The following is a 24,684-nucleotide window of genomic DNA, read 5'->3' as shown; positions in this document are numbered from 1 at the left end:
GTTATCGTATTCGAAAGGTTGCGAAAACTCCCTATTACAGTATTATTTTTCGCCCTCTTTATTTAGAAAAATAGTATCACTTTCAGAAATAAATATGACGTAATTATTCAACTCGTTGATTGGATGAATAACAAGAACATCGAGGGTAAATAATGCAACTCAGGTATTGGCTGCTTTGTAGGCGCTGGCTCTGGCGATACACCGAAGGTTAAAGTATTGCACAATCAACTGAAAAGTTAAGTCTGTACTTAACTGTAAAAAGTGCACTCTAGAACTTTCTAGTGCTTATTATACAATACTTGAATAGTAAGGTAAGTTTTTTCGAGCAAATGTTGTTTATTGGATCATTTTTTATAGATAAACCTGACCGTATAAACTACTATGATGACGTTTGTTTATGGTGCGTTGGCGTTGCTCAGCGGCGAGCTAATTTAACCTGCCGGTGTTTGGTGCGGTACTGTAGTGCTAACGTAAGCTGTTTCACTGTATGACACATACCTTAATATTGCACCACTATTTCGTCACCAAATAGTATATAAACGGTATTAGTTTGCCTTGTTATATATTTTGCACCGGTAAGGATAGGTGAACAGGGGTTCTCTTCTCAGGGAATGGTTATTTGGTGAAGGTAAGTTTGTACAGTATTACAGTACTAGGCCTATATGTGGTTTCTTATTCTTTACTCCATGATTATTACCAATATAATTACTAGGCCTAGGGCTCTTACCATATAGTAAACAGTATATTGCAGCATTTTCTTTTCATTTGTGGATTAAATATTATTATAACCCAGCGCTAATGCACTTATATTTTTGGACCAAATTTGTTTTTCTGCTCCATGGTTTAATAAAATTTAATGTCTTTTTTTATTATTTAAAAACCCATAAAATATTTTAAACCTAAATTGCTAAATTTTCTTTTTTATATATAAAATATTTAATAATCTTCAAAAAAGCTACACAAACAATGGACTCATAGTGACAATCTAATCTAATAATGAAATTAGATATACTCTCAGTTTTGCATTGTTATAATTTGTGAGAAAAGGAAGAAAATTTAGGTAAAAATTCTGAAATTGTCAAAAGATGCGAAAGTGCAGTAGCACAAACAATAGTTTTGCTTATTTTAGAGAAATAAAGCATATACTAAATACTTGTATTTGTATTGCTCTATGGGCCTGTTAGTAATACTGTGATATAGTCAGATATTGAAACTTAACCCAAGCCTTCATAAACATGATGGATTGGATAACAATGGTTGTATGCATGAATAGTGAAATTGCAAAGTAATAGAAAATATATTGATTATGCAATGCAAAGGAAGTGACTATGGTAAATAAGTGGCGTCTATTTAATATCCTGTTCATTCTAGATTGAGACAAAATAGATCTTGGAAATAACATTAATCTTTCAGATTTTATCATCATACATATCATTCCATCAATTATTAACTCCGACATTCTACTATTTTAAGGTCAAGGGCAGAATGTATTTACTTGCAGTTTATTTCAAAATAATAATTTATTCATATCATAATTTCATATTAGTATAATCCCTAAGCTAGAATGCTAATTTATACTAAAGTCAAGGACAATATGTTTTTACACTGCAGTTCAGTCTAGCCATTAATGACTTCAAAATATTATGTATAGATATGATATTCATATATAGTACTACTAGAACAATCTTTTCTTTCAAATTCAGTAACCAAAATTTAAATTTTGTACTGTAATAGTACAGTATAGACAATAGGGAGGTTTCGCAACCTTACGAATACGATAACGAAAACGGATACGTCATACATTTGTGAAACTTTTGAGCTGATCCCCATTTCATATTCGTAAAGCGTATTCGTGTTGACGAATATCACCAGTCATATTCGTAACTACAAAACGAGTATAGTTTTTGATCTATTTTGCACATTTTGCATTTGAATTAGGAATGATTCATGATTATAATATAATTATAGATTTATTGAAAGTAATTTACCAAAATGTCAGGTCAATTTTGATAAATAGCAGTTTTTAAAGTCCTCACTCGCTTTGATGTTACGCTAGGCCTAGGCAGCCAAGCGCCAAGCACCAAGCAACACGTACCTGCGCTTCGCTCAAATTTACCACAGTCATATTTTGGATGCGCCTCGATATTTCGTTGCAATGCGAAACAGATTTTTTTCTTACGAAAACGAATACGTGTGCGTGACGTATCCGTTTTCGTTATAGTATTCGTAAGATTGCGAAACCTCTCTATTATATCAAGCCAAAATCCAATACACTTTAAGCCAATGGCTTAAAAAGTAATTCATACAGTTTATTTACTGTGCCTTGTCAGCATTGAAATCTCATGTGTATTTCATTCCTATGCAGATTCAAAAAATAAGTCATCATGGATAAAGGCAAACGTTCATCCGGCGGTTCAGGAGGTGATGATTCCATCTACCGAATCCCTCCTTATTACTACATCCATGTTCTTGATCAGAACAGCAATGTTACGAGGGTGGAGATCGGACCAAGGACTTACATCAGACAGGATCATGAAAGGTAAAGTGTGCCTTTAATAAACATAAAAAACATGATCAAGGGTTTGACCTTTATGTTTGTGAATTTGAAACTAATTCATATGTAATTGATTGATGAAAAGGAACCCCACTCATGGATGGCATCTTCACAGAGTATGTAGAAACAGTATGTTCATAACTGTTTATTTATTATTATGAACAATTTATTTTACTATTTTCCTTTTCTAACTTAGAGTGATCTTCGGACCACAGAAGATGATCATGGTTCCACCAAGGAACTACTGTATCATAGAGAATCCGGCACAGAAGGATAAAGATGGCGCTGTTGTCCTCGACAAAACTGGACAGATCAAGCTGAGCCATGCTGATCAGGAAATCCGCCTGTCACAAGATCCATTCCCACTGTTCCCTGGGGAAGTTCTAAAGCAGGTAGGCATGAATAAAATAATAGCAGTCAAGTTAATCAAACAAGATTACAAGAAACCCAATTCTAAAAATAATACAATACTGTATGTCTAAATATTTTCATATCATATTTACAGGCTGTTAGTCCTTTGAAAGTGGTGCCTGCCAATTGTGCTCTGAGACTACGAGCAGTCTTGGACTACGAAGATGCCAGCGGAGAAAAGCGTGTCGCAGGTGATGAATGGTTGTTCGAGGGACCTGGTACATACATTCCCCGTAAAGAGGTAGCTGTTGATGAAACCATCCGAGCTACAATCATCAAGCCAAACCAGGCCATCAAGCTACGAGCACGCAAGGAGACTCAAGATCGAGAGGGTAATCTTAGGGTCACCGGTGAAGAATGGCTTGTCAAGAAAGTTGGTGCTTATTTGCCTGGTGCATATGAAGAGGTTGTGGATGTTGTGAACGCATATGTCCTCACAGAAAAGGTTTGTATTCAAATCTACTTAGTACTACCCAAGAATACATTAAGAATGGTCACATGTGATAACAATTCACAGTTTAGACTCTACCCCTCAATAAAGTGGGTATATGACCCTATAATCTCCTAAAATCTGCAAAATAAAGTTTAATAACATTTGGTAACAAACAATAATCTTTAAATAAGTAAAACAAAAACGAAACAGAAAAAACACTAAATAAATATATTTAAAAAAATTACCATTATTAGGATCAAGATTATCCTGGAAAAAAAAATGGAAAAAAAATTTCATTGTGGTCTTTTAATATCTTTAGCCCCAACAGTAAGGTCTGTACTCCAGTGCCTTTTAGTATTTCCTTTTATAACCTTATTAAACCTAATAAACCTTCACTCTATCCTGTATCAAAGTGAATTTTAAAACCAAAGGACATGATGTCATGAACTGTGCAATATATCCTTGAAATTTGCATGATTGTTTCATGAAAAAAGACACTTTAAATTTGTTGGCAGGTGGAATTAAAATGACAGTTGTTTTTGTGAACTTGAAAACTTGAACTTGGGTGGACAAAATCTATCAGTCACAGATTCTATAGACTCTATGTGCATTTCCTATAATATAATATCTTTGCTATTATACATCAGTGTTGTTGCAAATTAATATTTTAGGAAATTGTAGAGTGTTCTAGTGAAATTTGTTTTTTTTTTTGTATGTTTTGTATATGGATTTACTATCCGAAATAAAGGAAATGAATGAATGAATTTTTTTGTTTTCTACAGAAAGCGCTTCATCTTCGTGCAAACCGCACGTTTTCAGATTCCAAGGGCGTGAAGAGAAAGAATGGTGAAGAATGGTTGATAAAGATGGAGGACAATGAGGCACACATTCCAGATGTTTACGAAGAGGTAAGCAGAGCTATCCAGAACTCACTCACAAGCTTTATTGTCAATATAGTGTACTTTCTCTTTTAGTGACAATAGCCGAAATTCCCCCACCATGTTTAATTGCTTAAAACCAATCCCAAGTCTACCTACTATCTATTTTCCTACTATTTTGAAAATCTATTTAATTCAATTTCTTTATTTCCACATACATTAAGAATGCTCACATGTGATAACAATTCACAGTTTAAACTCTACCCCTCAATAAAGTGGGTATATGACCCTATAATCTCCTAAAATCTGCAAAATAAAGTTTAATAACATGTGGTAACAAAAAATAATGTTTAAATAAGTAAAACAAAAAGGAAACAGAAAAAACACTAAATAAATATATTAAAAAAAATTACCATTATTAGGATCAAGATTATCCTGGAAAAAAAATGACAAATACATGTAAATGGAGGATGCATGTTTTAGGATCTGTGCTATGCAGAGCACAAATCGATGGTAGTTATATTTTCCTAAAATTTGACTTTTTTTAAAAATAGGTTGTTGGTGTAAAGGACATTATTACACTTAATAATCGTCAGTACTGCGTCATATTGGACCCAGTCGGTGCAGATGGCAAACCTCAACTTGGACAAAAGAAGCTTTCCAAGGTAAACACAGAAATTGCCATTTCTAATCAATTGATACGTTTTAGTACAAACATTCCAATAAGGAATCATTACATACCCAAAAAAGAACTGTTTTTAAAAATGTTTCCCCAGTAACACCACCTGATTTGTGTTCCTGATGTTGAGGAATAATTTTAGTTCTGATTGTTATGCTTTAATATATGTACGTGCAATGCATGAACAGTACTTAGTTATAAAGATCTCTTTAAAAATGAGCCAGATTTCTTGCAAGATCATTTAATTTTTATTTACTATTGTTTGCAGGGAGAAAAATCCTTTTTCCTGATGCCTGGTGAAAAGCTTGAAAAAGGAATCCAAAACGTGTTTATTCTAGGAGAAGACGAAGGCATCATTTTACGAGCAAACGAAGGATTTAAAGATACGCTGTGTGTAAGTTTACAAAGATATATTTTTTAAATCCTTGCATTTTATGTATACGTATATTCCATATGTGACAATTGCTGCTTGCCTACTACTATTGTTTAGCATTAGGAGTTTTCTCCTTTTATGCTAAGTCAAAGATTCAAAACATGAAATGTTTAGGCCAACTTATGACCAGTTTTTTGTGCTTTCCTAAAGTTAAAGTTATCTTATTTTTTTTTTTATCTTTAGGACTGCGAGCGAAAGCCTGGTGATAAGTGGATGATGCGTGGACCAATGGAATACGTGCCCCCTGTTGAGGTAGACGTTCTCACTAAAAGAAAGGCTATTCCATTGGATGAAAATGAAGGTATCTATGTCCGAGATACCAAAAATGGAAAGGTAAGCATTTCTGCAAAGCCAGATAGAACTGTAGTTGTGTGGTTTACATGCATTAATTGTGACCAATCACAGTGTCCTGTAAAGTACCAATATTGTTCTCATTGCTTCCACTGTTTTTTTCATAAGCAATACACATTATATCAGAAATCATAATTGATAAAATGTTATTGTTTAGGATGGTTAATCTCAATCAATCTTCCAAAGAAGTTGGTAAAAGTACATGGATTTTATTTTTGCTAATTGTGAATATTTATTCATGTTTTAGGTACGTGCAATTACTGGTGTCACCTATATGTTGAACCAAGACGAGGAGTTATGGTCGAAGGAGTTACCACCAGCTGTTGAGAACCTACTAATGAGTATGAAAGATCCACTTGCCGACCGTGGTGTTCGTGGTGCAACAGCCGTTGCTGAACGAGAGAAGACTAAAGTTGTTACCCTACGTGTGCCACATAACGCATCAGTGCAGATTTATGATTACAAAGAAAAGAAAGCTAGGTAGGTCTATCGACAAATTTGTGATTTTATTTTCATTAATCCAATATATAGAACGAATTTTTTTTCTATCACAGACCATTAGAGTTGTACATATTATATTGGTTTTTTTACATAAATGACAGAGCCAGCATAGTGGGTAGTGTATTAATAGTGCATGATTCCATGTCTTTGAATTTGAACCTATAGCAATTACATACTTCAGATAATTGACCTGCAAAACTGACTTATGATTTTCTTCTACTAGGGTTGTGTTTGGACCAGAGCTAGTCATGCTTGGACCTGATGAACAATTTACTCAATTAAGTCTGTCTGGAGGCAAGCCAAAAAGACCAAATGTCATCAAATCTTTGTGCCTTTTGCTTGGCCCAGATTTTTGCACTGATATCATCGTCATTGAGACTGCTGACCACGCTAGATTGCAGCTTCAGTTGTCATACAACTGGTAGGTTTCAATATATTAATCGTTATCACTATATGTCAGTCAATCGTCCATCATTTAATTTCATTCAATGCCAATTCAACCAGTTTGTTTTGTTTGCTTTTATTTGTTTTGACAATCCTAATGACATGAATGAATTATGTTTGATGCTAGAAACATGCAAGATTTCCATAACAGCTTTAAGAAGAAAAAACTCCTCTAGCAATGATGTACCTTTCAGGATTGACTCTTCTCTGTCATTTCCAATTTTGTTGAAGTTTTTTTTTGCTTTGGATCTCTTACAATCCTTATTCTGAATTGTTCTGAGACAACAATGGATAATTATCTAGATGTTGACAATTTTTTTCTGATTTTCTTAAATCAGGCATTTTGAAGTAAACGATAAGAAGGACGAAAAGGATGCAGCCAAGTTGTTCAGTGTTCCTGACTTTGTTGGCGATGCATGCAAGGCTATCGCCTCCCGAATTAGAGGAGCAGTTGCTGGAGTACAGTTTGATGATTTTCATAAGGTAACCAAAACATTTCAGTGTTTCAATCTGTTATATCCAGAATGAAAATAATAATAATAATCAAACACTTATATTTCACCAAATAAAAAGTAACAATTATCAATTTTCATTGTATCCTGAATTTATTTTTGACATACCAACAAATATATTTATTGTTCTAGTTTATACTATAGGATTAAAATTAATAAATCATAAATTCTTCTTTCTTAGAATTCTGCGAAGATCATCCGTGCGTCTGTTTTCGGATTTGGTGAGAATCAGAAGGTCCGAGACAGATTCTTGTTCCCTCAGAACAACCTTGTTGTTACCAGCGTTGATATCCAATCAGTAGAACCAGTTGACCAACGCACAAGAGATGCTTTGCAAAAGTCTGTTCAGTTGGCAATTGAGATTACAACCAACTCTCAGGAAGCTGCGGCTAGGTATGTAGTAGTGTTTTGTTTATTGATTGATTCTATGACCTACCAAGTCTCATTTATTCAACAAGGGCCCTTTCATTTTTTGCTTTGAACACTTATTAAACCAAATTGACTTCAACTTTGTATCTCAAGAACAGAATAATACTGGCCAACTTTGCATCTCAAGAACAGAATAATACTGGCATGTCGCTAATTTTTCGGAAAGAAAATGATATTTATTGTAGAAGCCCATCTGATTTCCAAATTTCTTTCCATGCAAAAGTGGCAAATTTCTGTTTTGATTTGGCAGTACAATTTGTAATTTCAATAATCTTCCATTAGTCCGGAATTAATTTGAATAATGTATTTGTTCATTCAGACATGAAGCTGAAAGGCTTGAGCAAGAAGCAAAGGGTCGTCTGGAACGTCAAAAAATCTTGGACGAAGCCGAAGCAGAGAAAGCCCGAAAGGAACTGTTGGAACTTCAGGCCAACAGTGCAGCCGTTGAAAGCACAGGCCAGGCTAAAGCTGAGGCTCAGTCCCGTGCAGAAGCTGCTAGGATTGAAGGAGAGGCAGCTGTAGAACAGGCTAAGCTCAAGGCAGAGGCTGCAAAGATTGAAGCTGTAAGTTATAACTATAAAGTTTGATAGTGTAGTCAAAGCTTTACACCTTTTGTTTTGTATCAACTACATACAGATATTTCTTGTTAATAATAGGCCTGATGTATGTATGAAATTGAGAAACAATATAGATTTAATATAATACTGCCTAATAAACAAGTAAATTAGATCATAATATTTATCTGAAACTGTGTTGACTGATTCAACTTTTTTCCTGCAGGAATCTGAACTTGATAGATTGAAAATTGCAAGAGAGGCAGAGAACAAGTACGTCGGTCAGCAGAACGAAATGGAGATTAGCAAGACCAAAGAAATGGCTGACATTGAGACATCCAAATTCCACAGCATGGTGTCAACCATTGGAGCAGACACCATCAAAGCCATTGCTACATCAGGACCAGAGATGCAGGTGAAGTTGCTGCAATCTCTAGGTCTTAAGTCCACCTTGATCACGGATGGTAGCAGTCCAATCAATCTCTTTAACACCGCCAATGGTCTCATTGGCGCTCTTAAGTCAGAATAAGGAGTTTGACACTTGATGGTAGTGTTGCATACATTGGGTAACCAGTGAAGACTGGTGTGTATTGCAGGGAATTAGACGAATTACTAAAGTATTGTGTAATATGTAGACAAATAGGCCATTTGAATTGTATGATTCTTTTTTAAAGTGAGTTAGTTACACATTGTGGAATACCAGATGCCAGTTGAAGATAACTGGAGAGTACGTTCTTCTTTGCAAATATTTGTAGGACAGCAATTCATTTATGGTACCGTAGCGTGAGCTGTTGACATTTTGGTTTTCTTTCGTCAGCCATAACAGCTTCACTTTCACAACTCGTATAACATCTGGTTGATACAATTTCACATTGATTCATCACCTGTGTGTATACAGTATAGTTGAATGGTTAATTGAGCAGAGCTGCTGCATAACCATTAATGTAAAACTCTAAACTCTAACTTTAAATGGTTACATGTCATTTTAATATAGACGGTACTCCAAAATAAAATTAAGAATTGTTTGATTAAATAATTTTTATTTTTGGTGAATCTATATTATGCAATTAATATGTATTTAATTTTAATTGGTAATTTTATAAACAAAAACAAAACATTATTTACTTGTAGATATAATTTTTGTAGTTACAGTACATTTCATTGTTGTTTTCAATTTAGCAATTTACTGGACTTTTACTGTAGTTCAGAATGTAAGATATATGAAACATTATATAGTATGTTTATCCTATAAAAAGTATGTAAATATCTCTCAGAATACCGTTTATAAATGTTAAAACAAGAGAAGGAACTTTCTATGAAATAAAAAATATATGGCAACTTATAATTGTAGTATTTGCATCTTTTAAATTCTTTGTTGCATCCCTTAAATTCTTTGTCGCATCTTTTAAATTCTTCGTTGAATTCTTTGTCAATTGAAACCATTAAACATCATGCATAAAACAATGATGCTGGGCCTATTTGTGTTTGAACAGATTGATTTCATCTTACTACGTTTAATTCAGTATCTCTTGTAATAATTGTTAATAAAATATTACTTTCTTATTGTTTATGTAATCAGCAAAGATATTTTCAGTTTCGTTCATATTTGTGATCATCCTTTTTAAATATTGTACGTCGATCAAACTTCAAACAAAGCTAAAATACTGTAATAGTGACATCACGTGGTCATGTTTATTCACTTATTTGAACATTCACACACAATAAACAAATAATTGGGATCAAAGAACACGGATAATAAAAACCGTCATTATCCAATCAGAGCGTAAGTCAGCTGCGATGAGGTTTTATCAACGTGTCCGACCGAAACAAACCTTAACAGAAAATACCGAAGCTCTTTTGATCAAATATTTGTAAGATGTCCTCTTATCTAGACAGCAGGTAGACGATTTTGATGAATATTGATCTACCGAAGAAGGAATACTTATTCTAAGTTTTGGTGTCGGACACCGTATAGCTATTGATTTGTATACCGACAATGGCTTCTGCAAAATACACAGCGTAAGTTTCAATTCGTATATCCATAATACGGGAAGAAAGTGATATAATAAGCCCACATCAAGCAGTATAATCCTCTGATTAGTGGGCCCTACTACTGTAAGTCGAAACTGCATTTTGAGGCATGTATGAGCCAGATAAAATGTAAAATTATTCATAGGCCCATATAAATAGTAAGGTTTCCAGCAGCTCACTATTATATCATGAGTATTAAATGTTGTTTTTAGTTGGCGTACCAGTATGATTGTTTGAAGGATGAGGAAAGTAAATTTTGATTCTATTCCATCATGCCTTTGAAATAAGCAAAAATGAATTTGCCTATTTTAACGACCATCATATACGGCACAATTTACCTGGGGTCTAGTACTCTGGTCAGCGAGGTATAAAAATACATCCCTGCCCTGATCGCGCGCAGAACGTCTGTGAATAAAACATTTAATTGAAAATACTTTTTCATGGCCCTACCGCTACCACTAGAACCACATAAATTAACTTACATACATCTTTTATTTCTTGTTTTAACATGCAGTGAAGAGGTGTTTGATAACTTGAAAAACTGGCAATATGTTGAAGATGTTATATTAGAGCAACCGGGAATTCTTAATGAAAGACACGTACGTTTAGTGACTTAATTAATTTGATTGATGTATGTTAATTATGAAGTTTAATACCTTACTGTTTTTTTACACTTATTCTTATCGATTGGTTAATATAGAATGGTGTAACTATTTTACGTCACATTGTGTACTCACACCGCCACTCTGAGGAATTCTTGTTGAAAGCGTTGAACCACTCGACAACTAGAGATATCGAAGAACTAGACCAGGAGGGACAGGTAAGTAGAATACAAATTTGTACGTTTTCGTAGTAGACACGAGACAATATAACAACAGGATGCTGAGCTCCGGAGATCAAAGGGGTTTATTTGTGGCTGCGACACGTCACGATCAGTATGATCAGTACCACGCCCATTTATCAGAAACCCCGCGCCGCGGTTAGTAATAATGTACAGGCTACTTACTGCATGTTGGTATATGTCGCAGCAAGACATCGGATCAAAGGACTGTTACGAGTTCCTATCTTTGCAAGGCGAGCTCAGTGTGTCCTGTTGTTGGATTGCCTTGGTAGACATAATACTAAAACAATGACAATACTATATTACTATAATGACATCATTATCATCATTAATGTTAACAATAGCAGTATCGTTATCATTCATGATTATCAGTATTTATTTCACGATTAATTATATAGATTATTGTATCTTGCAGTCTTCTAATATACTACATCCATTATCAGTTCAGGGATTTTCTAAAGCGATAGCGTATGTGTTGGATGTAACATCAAAGAGAATCAATTCACCAGACACGGTATTTTGCATTGGAATATACTCACTTTGAACCGATTGGTTATAATTTATAGTTTAGCAATAGTTATATCTTTTATATCATACACAGTGTTTGATCACTATTTTGTTTGTTTCTTTTATGCAGGATGGAAGTACACCACTTCATTGGTTGTTGAGATCTAACTTATCTTTCGAAAGACATCGCGACACTGCTAAAATACTTCTAGATGGTGGAGCAGCAGTTTACTATAATAACAATGTGAAGATTCTTTATTATTAATTTTAGAAAATTCTACAAGTGGACAGTTTTTATAACATGTGGGGGCAATACCTGTAAATACAAGCAGACATATTTGGCTACCATGACTCTGACGATATGGGCATGTTTGTCAGTTTCTTTGATCATTACAAAATTCACAAGTTCTGCGTGTTGATAAACTTGCGAACAAACTTGAGAGATTGTTCCTATTCGATATAACACGTCTGTTCTAATTATATCAATAATTTAATTCAATTTTCGTTCAACATTAATTTCGACCAAAATCAACAAACACCATAATGAATAAAAATAAAAAAACAAGTAAGTATCATTTGGTCGAGGGACATAGAGACTCAAATAATTCCGTCGTTGTCACCGCTCCTCATGACACATACTAAAATTGCAAATGTATTTAAACATAGAAAACATTTTACAATTAATTACAAAAAAAAACATTTTAACAATCAGTTGAAGGCACAAGTCCGTAGTATTTACGGTGCATGATTGTCCTTTCAGGAAGGCTTGACACCATTGGACAAGTATATCCAGAATCCGTGTAGCAAATATGAAGATAGAGCCAAGCAGAAAGAAGAACTCTTACAACTTTTGAAAAGTAAGAAGATTTTACCGATTTCAATAAAACTGAAATGTTAAAATCAAATCAAAATCGAACGTATCCTATAATAATTAGTTTGGTTTTAGTTGCCAACTTTCTAAATAACTTGACTGGTTAACTGAATTTTCACGCCAGTTAAAATGTACGCTCGACTCACAACATTTTTACTCCACTTCATGTATAAAATACTCAACTAAACGATATTGTTTTGTGTTATTTTATGTATTATATTACACTGTAATGTTATTTGTGTATGAAATCAAATTACAGACAAACAGAAGAAAGATGACTACACATAATAAAGTAAATTTATTTTAAACAGGCCAAGCCCCTCTTGAAGTATTGGTAAGAGGTACGGAGGCTAACATTGCCTTTCTTGATGCCATACGAGAGGGTAGCAAGTCAAACACGTTTAATGCTTGTAGGACAAGAGCGCGTTGGTAAAACCAGTCTAGTGAAAGCGCTTACAGAACAAGAGTAAGCAACTTTGAATAATATTAGTCCATAAAGAATAATCTTTTATTTCACAAGAACATCATTCACTTAATAAATGAATGTAACGCTTTATCTATCCATTATAGTGTATAATGCTGTATAGTGCCATCTTTGCTTCTATGTATTCATTACATGTCATTTCCCTGATGTACTGATGACAGAATCGCCGTTATTTTTCAATTTTTTTTTTTAAACACCATTATTAAGATTTGATGTTACTGAGGCAGTGACAGATGGAATTGAAGCATCATTAACGTGTACAGTGAATGTTAGACTTGCCCCAAGTCTGTAATGTTTTTTTTTTTATTTATTTGTTTTTATTTCGACCGCGATTTTTGTCTGAAAATACAGACTTGTGAAACACGTATAGAAATCGATTTGCAGACCGCAAACATCCGATAAGAATGACGTAGGTTATCATACCGTATTTGGCTATATGGGGCGGGCGGTATGTAAATATGGATTTCGAATCAACCAATGATCATTTTGTTTCAAAATGAAAAAGATCGAGTAGGCCTGCGTACAGTGCTGAATGTACGATCGAGACGGGGATCGAGACTGTTAAAATATGAAATCGTGTTGCCAAGTTGTTTTGTTTATTAATTGTTTAGTCCTTAGCCTAGGCCTCCTTCGTAGGTCCTACTCAACTCGCACGTATGACCTGCCAAATAAAACGCCAATAAGGTAGGCCTACATAATACCACCACCGGCACACAACAGGATTCACACACAACAGACAGGGCTATACACCACTACACAGAACAGGACAGGGTCTGGGTGGGAATTAAATCAAATTATCTCCGCGTAATATTAAATCAGGGAGATGTAAATTACATCTCCCTGATTAAATGATCCATATAAAATCCTTTCTAGCCTTCAGAAACTTTCATCAATGTACTCACAAGTACACATTGTCTAAACGTAACATAGCGCATGCGTACCATCTTAGTTGTTGAGTCTTTGAAATTCTGAAATATGAATATTAAAACAGTGTACGAGTGAGTAGCCAATCGCATGCAGCTGAAACTAGTCAACCGGATAATCTATGCACCAAGAATTCTTGGTGTCAAACCACGTGACTTTTGCGTGTTTCCCCAGACGGAGTATCCAAACTCAAGTAATACACGTATGAAACGCCATATGTGCAAAAATATTTATATTTTTACTAATACAGTATTAAGAAAAAACTCCGTCTGGAGCCCAGACTAAGTGAATGTTAGAAACACCACCAATTGGAAGCCAAATAAAACCAATGGTAAGCCTTATACAAAATATTATATCTTTTCTAATGAGTAATATAAGACTAAATTCTTAATTCTAGAATATAATCTGTAATATACTATATACTTCTTAATTAAAATCGAAGAAAATGCATTGTGATACTAAAATGAAGATAAGATCATTAATTTTATAAAGCAATATCGAACATGAAATTTGGTCTCCTGATGGTTAAAAACAAACAAATAATATAAAGTTATTTCATTTACTCCATACGGCGATTAGTATTCTAGATGTAATTTATAAACATTGTGTAATATTTACTTGGTTACGCTTATTAATAGAAACTCCAAGCCAAACAAGACAAGAATATTTGCAGGCAATTGCAGAAAACATGACGACAAAGCTGCTGCAGACGAAAGAGGATAAACAAAACAACCAGGCGAGCAAGGATACGGTCACTGATGTAAAGTCTTTAATAATAGTATTATCTTATCATTTACAAACTTACCATATTGGTATACTGTGCATCGATACATTTCATTAGATAAGACTCAATATGCGAGACTGACTTATAACCCTAAAGACACCATTAACAAATATGTTTTTTTCCCAGAGAATTTCATACTTTACGAGAGGTAATAGTGTGTTGCTTGTATGGTATTGTGTGGTAACGGTAATTGATGTGAATTGCTCATAACTTTATGTTGGAATCACACATTTTGATGTTGATTAATCAATTACCGTAATGTTTCCTTTAAAGGAAAGAAGAGAAAACATTAATGTAGAGTCCGACCATTCGGGAGCAGACGATAAAATCGACCCATTACCAGACTCGTTGTCCGCAGATAAAGGTATTACCTTTCATAATATACTGTAATCAATAATATTGGAATCACTTCTATTTATTTTCAATTAACTGATCATATAGTTGTTGTCCATTGGTTGGATTAGCCTATCCCTGAGATTGATTTAACTAAAGATATAAAACCTTTCGTTATATTTTTTTTGTATAGGCTATGAAAACAAAAGGAACCCAGTAGGAAGGATACCTTCAAAAGAGGAACCGCATGTGCCCGAAAAAGTTTTTAAACTTGTCTTGAAAGGGCTTAAAGAAAATAAAAAACAACTAGAGAACACAACATTTAAGGGAAAGCTTGATGACTTGACTCTCAACATCTGGGATTTTGCTGGGCAAGATATCTATTATATTACCCATCAGGTAGCACGATAACCGAAATGAGCATTTTATGATTGTAGTCTGGTATTTAACAATTCGATTGCTAACAATAACTAAAAAATGAAACTGTTTTTCCGACTATTTTGCCTTTAAAAATACAAATTAATTATTTCATGTATTACAGATGTTCCTGGTTTCTCGTGCTGTTTACATCATTTGTTTCAATCTTTGCCACGATCTCGATGCACCAGCTAAAGTAGAAGTATTTAACAGACATGGTGAAATGGTAAGCAAGTTAAGTTTACTTTTACTATTTTCACCCAATCACCGTGGCACAGTATAAAACAAGTTCGCAGAGATACATAACAATTTACTATACATTCCAAAGAAAACAGAAAGAAGCTAAATCAAAACGATAAAATTAACCACTCAAAGGAGAGTTTTGTAAAAGATAGTTATTTCGTTAGGATATAACGTTTGACCTTATTACATTTACATAATACCGTATTACATTCATATTTATAACATAAAAGTGTATATTTATAGATTTCTGTTGCTGACCATTATATGAACAACTCGGATTTTGTGGCCTTCTGGTCACGTTCAATCTATTCAAACACAACTGAAAATCCAATACAGTCGAATCAGCAGCAGCTATCACCGCCCATATTTATCGTTGGCACACACAGAGATAGCTTACCAGGAAATGAGGAAGAGAGACAAGCTCTTGTAAGTAATTAATACCAATAATAAAACCTACCACCTAATAATATTAAATCTACGTCATACCAACATGAAAGATTTTCTTTTTGAAAGAGCAATTTAAAAAACGCAGAGTACTTTACTCGAACGTTTCGATCTCTCTCAGAAATATGTATCAACTGACTGCTTGTTTGGTCATGATGTCATCGGCTGTTTGTAAAACAAGGCCAACAGCCATTAAGTCGCGTGCTACAATGCATAGTGATACCGGACCGACAGACAGACAAACAGACCGACAGACAGACAGACAGAGAGACCGACCGACCGACATAGTGAACTATACTGACCGAAATTACTGAACATGTTTAAAAATGTTGAAATGTTTAAAAACATTTATTTTTTTTTAATTTACACGTGCGTAGCCTGTCACTTTCGACGTGCTCGTATAACGTAATTTCGAGTTGAAAAGTAAGTCAAGAAAACAGAAATCGGGCAAAAAGAGTGCGAAATAACATTTAACGCGCAAACAATATGCGCACTCATGGCAATTTTGTAAACGCTTAAAATTGCCTGAAATGTACTCTTATTTCATCGAAAATAAATTTTGAAAATGTTAAGCGCGCGTACGCATGCGTTACATGCGCTACGCACGTAATTGTATTGCCATATGATGATTTATGCCCTGAAATTTATGAGTACCAAATTTTATTTAATTGTGATTCATGGTTGTGAAGATATGATTACAAACGTGATTTCGTTAAATCGTGCGTAGACCGCGTAATTTTTTATTGCGCACCGTGAAAACATAACCACATTGATTCCTGGCCATAAGGAATATACTGTGAAAAATTGACCTAGCTAGATTAAACTGATATCAAGATAAGGTCAGAAAGCGATAAAACGCATAGTGATACCGGACCGACAGACAGACAGACAGACCGACAGACAGACCGAGAGACAGACAGACCGACCGACCGACATAGTGAACTATAGAGTCGCTTCCACGCGACTAAAAATGTTTATGTTCTTAGCTTTTGATTTCATTTTACAATTTTGTGACGCTTTCTAATAATTAAAATGTCATCTTAAGACGATGAAACCGCATGACTGTTAATAACATCCAAGTATGCCCAATGTTTGAAATGTTAGCACCAATTATGGATTGAAGACATGTTTTTTTTTTCTCTCTTTTGTGAGATTCACTCACCTTTATTTCATATTTGTGTTGCATACTTATTTTGAATAAATACATACATCTTTGTAATCAATCTGTTGTTTCTCTTATTTTGTTTTTGCATTAAATAGTATATAATATAACATTAATTTTGAACCGCCCGGGTGATATTCTGAAAATGAATTATATAATAAATAATATACGTACATTTCTTTTTTATAAGACATGATGTTTGTCGTCCTTATTTAGTACGTAAAATGACGTTAAGTTTTTACCTAATTTCTATAGGCTGAAGAAAAATTAAAAGATGTTAAGAAATCATTAAAGGGGACGCCATATGAACGACATGTCGTTAGCAAGTTTTATGCCATTGACAACAGTCTTAGATCGCCATTGGACAAATCTATTATTGAGCTGAGGGAACATATCACAGAGGTTGCCAAGAATGAACGCTACATGGGTGAAAAAATTCCCTTAAAGTGGCTGAATTTCTTGAATAAAATTGAACAGTTACGTCACCAGGAAAAACACTCAATTAACTTCAAAGAAGCAAGTAATATTTTGAATTGTTAACCGAATTATTTTTATTTTTTAGTTGACCAACGTGTTCGAGTTGTTGAGGTCCAACTCTCGTCCACGTTGATATGTACTTGTTAACATTGTTAAATAGAATGAACAACCAGTTTGAAAGTTACCTAACTCCTGAAATGTTGTCATACATACAGGCGTACATTTTCTTCGAAAAGACATAAGTCTTTTTTCCTTTTATCAATGTCATCTTTATATTTAAGGTAAACGACCTAGCGGCTAAATGTGGTATTGTCAACAGAATTCAATTGTTTACTATGCTCCACTTCTATCATGATCTTGGAAACATTATCTACTATGGCGAATATGAAACACCAGACAATGCTCTTAACGATATTATCATTCTGAGTTCACAGTGGTTAATTTGTATATTCAGTAGAGTCATCACTGTAAAGAATTCATCAGAACAGGTATGCAATTTTGTTTCTACAAAAATGAAAATAATTCTTGGTTCCCAGTATTTAGCTTTCCATTTTTTTTAAAAACAAAACCATGTATATAATAAAACATGTAGATATCGGTAGCCCACGACCAGTCAGCACCGCAAGCACGACGGGTTAGCACCAAATATGTGTCAAGGTGGGGAGCGATATAATCTCCTAATGGGCACAATTAATTAAAATAACGTAGTTTGGTCACCGGTAGTTGCAAATCGAACGCTCTATAGTACTATATCTTGTGATTGGTCAAATAACTTGCGCGAACTTCATTGAGAGCGTCAGTGTCTACTGTGAGCCAAATTTGTAGACTATTATTTTACTCATACTTTGCTAAACATTATACATTATATAAATTTGTCTGTTAAAGTGGGCAAGATTTGCAAATTCATGGGCAAGACTCGATGAAGAAGGAATTCTTGAAGAGAAGCTACTTAGACACCTGTGGCACGATCTTCTTGAACAGTTTGAAGGTTTGTTGCAGTTGATGCAGAAGTTTGACTTGTTGTGCCTTAAGACATCTATTGAGGTAATTGTTGCCGAATCGTGAAGGAATTACTCTATGGTCCAATCATAATTATACTGTAATCAATTTAATATAATAATAATAAATGAAAACTTATATAGCGCCGGTATCCTCCACCCATGTGGCGCTCATGGCGCTTTGTGCATTAACAACGTGCGAGAACATCAGCGAATAGCGACGTCTTTAGGTTGGTCTTGAAACTGTTTAGACTAGTTGAGCATTTAACTGTTGCTGGTAAGCTGTTCCATACACTTGCGGCCGCAACGTAAAAAGATCTCTGACCCCACTGATTTTTCGCTCTACGCTCTTGAAGAAGGTTTTGTGACAATGATCGTAGGCCTCTGCGGGATGATTCGTAACGATCCACAAGGTCAGATAAATAAGCAGGAGCACTGTCATTTAGGATCTTGAATACAAACAACGCAAGTTTGTACTTAATACGTTGTTGAACAGGCAACCAATGCAAATCCATCAGGACAGGAGTTATGTGAGCGTTTGATTTTGTATTAGTTACAATTCTAGCTGCCATATTTTGCAAGCGCTGCAAACGTTGTATTTGAGATTTTGGTATGCCAAACAACAAGGCATTACCAATGTCAATTTTAGAAGTGACAAATGAGTGTACAATCAATTCAGCTGTTTTCTTGTTAAGATTACCGCGAATACGACCAAGGTTCCTAATCGATATGCATGCTGCTTTGGATACAGTTGTTATTTGTGCTTCCATAGTGAGATTACTATCCAGCATGATTCCCAGATTCCGGACCACCGATGAGGGAGCGATGTTAGAGTTTCCGATTCTGATATGTGTGATGTTGATTTTGGAGATGTTACATTTAGACCCGACGATAATAAACTCTGTCTTTCCATCATTCAACTTTAGGTAATTTGTTGTCATCCAATTGCGAACATCTTCTATACAGGCTTCCATCTTACTGATTGCTGCAGCAACATCCCTTTGCACTGGATTTACTGACACATAAATCTGTGTATCATCTGCATAGAAATGGAAATGTAGACTGTGTTTGCGAATAATGTCACCAAGGGGAAGCGTATAAATGGAAAACTGGCCAGGCCCAATTACTGACCCCTGTGGTACACCATATTCCAGGCAAGCTTCATCTGAGAATGCATCATTGATACAGACTAGCTGACGTCTTCCTGTAAGATATGACTGGAACCAGTTAAGAGCAACACCATTTATGCCAATGCGATTTCTCAGACGGGTTATCAGTCTTTGGTGATCAACTGTATCAAACGCTGCTGACAAATCCAACAACACCAATAGCGTTATTTTCCCATCATTCATTCCTTGTAACAAATCATTCTGTACCTTTAAAAGGGAACTCTCCGTGCTATGACATGCACGATATGCCGACTGGTAATTCTCATTTAAATTATGCTTTTGAAGATATGGAGTAATGCGTGATGTCACTACACGCTCCAGAGTCTTTCCAAGAAAAGAAAGATTCGACACCGGGCGGTAATTTTTCAGCGTGTTATGATCCAAGTTTTGCTTTTTTATTAAAGGACGAACGTGAGCAATTTTCAGTTCATCTGGCACTATGCCGGTATTAAGAGAATGGTTAATGATTTCCGTTATTATTGGAACGACTGCGTCGATACACTTCTTCAGTATAGAAGTAGGAACTGGATCTAACCTGCATGATTTTGTTGGTGATTTCATCAGAATGTTGCGGATCTCATCTTGAGATGCTGGTGTAAATGTTGTGAGATGCTGATGAACAGCTGTCACAGGCTCATTAAATGACATGTCATCAATCTTGAAGTCGTCTCTGATGATCTTGATCTTGTCTGTGAAAAACTGACAGAACCTGTTCGCAAGATCTAAGTCAGAAAGACTATCTGGGAGAGGTGATACCTGGCGATGATGAAGGAGTTGGTTAACAATTTTAAAAAGTCCTTTCTGATCTGCTGCATGTTCTTCACACAAGCCAATGTAGTAGTTGGCCTTTGCCTTTCTTACCATGGAATTTACATTCCTCTTCTGTGCAATGTAAGCTTGACGATCTATTTCCAGATGAGAGATTCTCCATTTCTTTTCAAGCTTACGCTTTGTTCTTTTCTCAGCATAGATGTCACTGTTATACCAACTAGTGTTTGGTCGGACCTTTACTGTTCTCTTTTTCGGTGGTGCGTGTTTGTCAAGAAGTTCACTCAAAGTGGTGACATATAGTCGTACTTTACTTGATAAATCAAGATTTGAGAGCGAAGTTCCGAGATCAGACTGTGTGATATCTTTACATAATGTCTCAAAATTTATAGCATTCCAATGACGAGTTTCGATGGATTTAGTGATTACGGGTGGCTTCTTGATAAGGAGATTACATGTGATTGCATAGTGATCTGATATACCATCAATGACATTAAGGTTTGAGAAAACAGGAGGATCAGATGAACGAGTGATCAGCAAGTCTAATGTATGACCATGTCGGTGTGTAGGTGTAGACACATGCTGTTGAAGACTGCTTGCTACAAGTAGATTCCGAAAATGAATTGCATCTGCATCATTTGGCATATCCACATGGATGTTAAAGTCTCCAACGAATAGTATGGGAGCCGGCTTCAATACATAGTGATCAACCAAAGTTGAGAATTCTTCAGTGAAAACATTTAGACTGCAACCCGTTGATTTGCTTTGAGGACGATATACTGCTACGAGGAAAACTGAGGATGCATTGCTGACTATTTCCACATTTAGCAGTTCAAATGATTTTGGTAATAATCCCGTGTCATAACATCTAACCGCTATGCTTTCCTTGTAAAGAAGTGCAACTCCACCACCTCTTTTAGTACCAGCACGGGGAGCATGTTTGAGAGAGTATCCGTTGGGTGTAATATTTCCTATAACTGATGTGTCTTCTGGTTTAAGCCACGTTTCCGAAAGGGCAACAACATCCAGATTATGTTCGATAACGAAATCCACAAATTCTGTTGTTTTGTTCCGAACGGATCTTGTATTAATACTGCAAAATTTAATATTGTTTTTAGATAAGAGAGAGTTTGATGATAAGTCCAGAAATGATAGATTGTTTTTAGTGTGTTTGTCACGCCCAGCTCTTGTACCACGCCTGGTTTTTCTTTTTGGCCTCCTTGGTAATAGGTGGATACTACAGCTACTGGAGTTCAACTTAAAAGATTGTATAATTAAGCAAGATTCTTCAAGAAGTTCACAACTGTTATTGTTGTTGGTTACACAGCCCTGTAAACCATGAAGAAACTCAGAGCTATAGCTAATTAGCATGACAACAGCAGATCTTCAAGCATGAGGTGTACAAGGTCATTTACATAACAAAATGCACAGTCAGATTGAAAGTACAGGGCTAGCTTCCCACTGATGCTAGTAGACCATTGTTCTTGAGCAGTGATGAGTTTGAATTAAAACAATAAAGGCACAAGCAGGGCCTAGCTGAACTTCAGGAAACAACAAGAAAAACAACTGCGATTTACTCCAAGATACGATTATTTCCACATAAGAAATTTGTGAATATATGGTGCTCAATTTGCTATTCCAGCATCCAGTAAAACTTATTTGATGAAAAAAAAACCATCTGCAAACAGATACGAAGTTGTTATGCACAGAGCAATATAGAGCCGCCACATGGGCGCTGCAACATTCCTCTATTCTATTTAGAGGAGCATTGTGTTAACTCTATACCCATTCGAATTGTAATGTACATCGTCGTTCAATTAAATTAAAATGTATTGTGCTAATTTGTAAGTTTTCTAATTTCAAAAGAACTCGGAAAGATGCGATCGTGTCTTCTACGCACCATCATTATTGAAGAAACGATGTGAAGATGTTTGTGTTGATGACTGGATGGCTTCTACATCGGTTGCAATTTTGTATATAGACTTTAATGGTTTCTTACCAGAAGGTCTCTTTCATCGGCTTCTTGTGCAACTTGTGAATTGGTCACAGACAATGGGAGGAGAACCTAAGCTCTTCTATCAACAGGCAAACTTGTATGTTGACGAAGATCACAGCATGATCATCAGAATATTTCCTGGGAAGAGATCTTTTATTCAGGTAAATATTATGGTGAAACCAAACATCATATGGTTTATTATCATGTATAAGCCTGCTAAAAAAACAAATAACAGAAATAAGATAGTACGCCAGAAGTGACTAAATGATTTGCATAAAGTTAAAGAAAAGTAATAATCATACTAATGTAACTGTGACTTGTATTGTAGGTAGCTATCAAACATGCTAACCCCGTTGACAGCGGGTATCTACAACCACGACCAGATGTATGCAAACAGGTGAGTAATTTTACATTTGTTGTTATTAGAATTTTGCAATATCTGTTGTGGCTTTGGCTGTAATATAAAGCTCATTTTTGATAGGTTATAAGCTTAAGGATTTCGACTGATGTTTAAGCTTCGATATTTATGCTCTCAGAGACAACTTTTCCCAAGTTTCGAAACCGTAACTTCATATAAGTAGCATATGCAACATCACCAGCCCTAATGTCAAGGTACTCATATGCATAATCAAAGTGACCGTGCCTAGCTTCTGATTTTTTTACAGGTGTGGAAGCAATTGGACGACTCATTAAGTCGAATCAGTCACACTTGGATAAAACGCTCCAGTTATAAGTTCTGCGTTCTCTGCAATGTTTGTGACAAAGCCAACAATCACTTCCATGACCTTAACAAATGTCTGCAGACAAGATGTGTTCAATGTGGGCTTGAACGAATGCAAACCGATAGGATTCAAATGTACTTTGGCGACAATGATGGTAATGTAATCATTCGTGAATCCTCGTCTATTAAATACAATGATTGATTTACAAGTACAAAAAGGTTTATGGTTATGAATCTCTGTTATTTTAGATTCCATGTCAACTGTAGTTCCTGTGACATCATCGAATATGCCACCCTTTCTGCAATCGCTTAAAGGAGTCTACCAGGAAATTACTTCACCACTGCTTCCCTTTGACCTGATGACAGAGATCTGCGTTAAACTGGACCCACATGATCCACTCTCCCGTGACTGGCGTAGGCTAGCCAGCAAACTTGGTTATGATTGCTATATCAACTTTTTAGAAAGGAAGGAAAGTCCTACTATGTGCGTGATGAATGGGTGGTCTCAGAAAGGTTTGTCAATAGATGATCTCAAGACGTGCTTACTTGCCATGGACCGTTGTGATGTCGTACGGTTGATTGATGAATACAGTATATCAACTTAGATAGGCCTACAATAATTAAGTAATATAGATGTCTCATTTTAGGTTTAGGGTGTCAAGCGGTGTTGTGATAGTTTTGGCAACAACACCAATTTTAGAAAGTGAAAATATTCTACATGCAGAGATTGATCGTTTGTACGCTTTAAATTTAGTCGTTGTTTCCGAATCAAACTCCCTATCAAGAAGCAATACAAACATTTTTGATAATAAAAAATAGTAGCCGTAAGAATAGTAATTATACAATAGTAGCCGTAAGAATAGTAATTATACAATAGTAGCCGTAAGAATAGTAATTATACAATAGTAGCCGTAAGAATAGTAATTATACAATAGTAGCCGTAAGAATAGTAATTATACAATAGTAGCCGTAAGAATAGTAATTATACAATAGTAGCCGTAAGAATAGTAATTATACAATAGTAGCCGTAAGAATAGTAATTATACAATAGTCGCCGTAAGAATAGTAATTATACAATAGTAGCCGTAAGAATAGTAATTATACAATAGTAGCCGTAAGAATAGTAATTATTAGACTTGCCCCAAGTCTGTATTATCTTTTTTTTTTTTTATTTGTTTTTATTTCGACCGCGATTTTTGTCTGAAAATCAAGTAGTATACGTATGAAACGCCATATGTGCCAAAATATTTATCTTTTTACTAATATTAAGACAAAACTCCGTCTGGAACCCAGACTAAGTAATTATAGGCCTAATATTAGCACGGTTTGAATATT

The 24,684-nt window shown here is 35.1% G+C and overlaps 2 protein-coding genes and 1 long non-coding RNA gene across 5 annotated transcripts; all 3 read left to right on the top strand.

Moving 5' to 3' along the window:
- The first annotated feature begins 180 nt into the window (after positions 1 to 180).
- LOC140044701 (major vault protein-like) lies at positions 181 to 9,181 on the top strand. 3 transcript variants are annotated; one of them, XR_011844482.1, is made up of 15 exons: positions 181 to 311; positions 2,366 to 2,539; positions 2,751 to 2,946; positions 3,060 to 3,410; positions 4,181 to 4,306; positions 4,831 to 4,941; positions 5,224 to 5,349; positions 5,572 to 5,721; positions 5,987 to 6,219; positions 6,464 to 6,661; positions 7,023 to 7,167; positions 7,378 to 7,589; positions 7,945 to 8,188; positions 8,406 to 8,822; positions 8,854 to 9,181. XR_011844482.1 is itself a non-coding variant. In XM_072089330.1 (14 exons), the coding sequence occupies exons 2-14, from the start codon at positions 2,385 to 2,387 to the stop codon at positions 8,706 to 8,708; spliced, it is 2,550 nt and encodes an 849-aa protein (XP_071945431.1). In that variant the 5' UTR covers positions 181 to 311; positions 2,366 to 2,384; the 3' UTR covers positions 8,709 to 9,181. The 3 variants fall into 3 exon arrangements, 2 of the variants coding, with proteins under 2 accessions (XP_071945431.1, XP_071945432.1); XM_072089330.1 differs by having other exon boundaries at positions 8,406 to 9,181; XM_072089331.1 differs by lacking the exon at positions 181 to 311 and adding an exon at positions 517 to 628 and having other exon boundaries at positions 8,406 to 9,181.
- A 2,512-nt stretch (positions 9,182 to 11,693) lies between these two features.
- Positions 11,694 to 12,813, top strand: LOC140044713 (uncharacterized). The gene is made up of 3 exons (XR_011844485.1): positions 11,694 to 11,802; positions 12,319 to 12,415; positions 12,741 to 12,813. It is a non-coding gene; the product is annotated as an uncharacterized lncRNA (long non-coding RNA).
- Positions 12,814 to 15,862: 3,049 nt separating this feature from the next.
- Positions 15,863 to 24,669, top strand: LOC140044704 (probable serine/threonine-protein kinase pats1). The gene is made up of 8 exons (XM_072089334.1): positions 15,863 to 16,040; positions 17,476 to 17,736; positions 17,979 to 18,185; positions 18,583 to 18,741; positions 22,499 to 22,789; positions 22,957 to 23,025; positions 23,294 to 23,504; positions 23,599 to 24,669. Exons 1-8 carry the CDS (start codon positions 15,879 to 15,881, stop codon positions 23,952 to 23,954), a joined length of 1,716 nt encoding a protein of 571 aa, XP_071945435.1. The 5' UTR covers positions 15,863 to 15,878; the 3' UTR covers positions 23,955 to 24,669.
- Positions 24,670 to 24,684: the final 15 nt, after the last annotated feature.

The sequence above is a fragment of the Antedon mediterranea genome, chromosome 3, assembly GCF_964355755.1.
Source record: "Antedon mediterranea chromosome 3, ecAntMedi1.1, whole genome shotgun sequence".
Lineage (NCBI taxonomy): Eukaryota > Metazoa > Echinodermata > Crinoidea > Comatulida > Antedonidae > Antedon > Antedon mediterranea.
This window is presented reverse-complemented; position numbering and strand designations above follow the sequence as displayed.

Bases quoted from the DNA above. Each gene is read 5' to 3' on its own strand.
- LOC140044704 (XM_072089334.1), top strand. From the start codon at position 15,879: ATGAACAACTCGGATTTTGTGGCCTTCTGGTCACGTTCAATCTATTCA. The intron at 16,041-17,475 runs GTAAGTAATTAA...TAATTTCTATAG, and splicing joins AGGAAGAGAGACAAGCTCTT to GCTGAAGAAAAATTAAAAGA. The intron at 23,026-23,293 runs GTGAGTAATTTT...ATTTTTTTACAG, and splicing joins GACCAGATGTATGCAAACAG to GTGTGGAAGCAATTGGACGA.
- LOC140044701 (XM_072089330.1), top strand. From the start codon at position 2,385: ATGGATAAAGGCAAACGTTCATCCGGCGGTTCAGGAGGTGATGATTCC. The intron at 2,947-3,059 runs GTAGGCATGAAT...TCATATTTACAG, and splicing joins CTGGGGAAGTTCTAAAGCAG to GCTGTTAGTCCTTTGAAAGT. The intron at 8,189-8,405 runs GTAAGTTATAAC...TTTTTCCTGCAG, and splicing joins AGGCTGCAAAGATTGAAGCT to GAATCTGAACTTGATAGATT.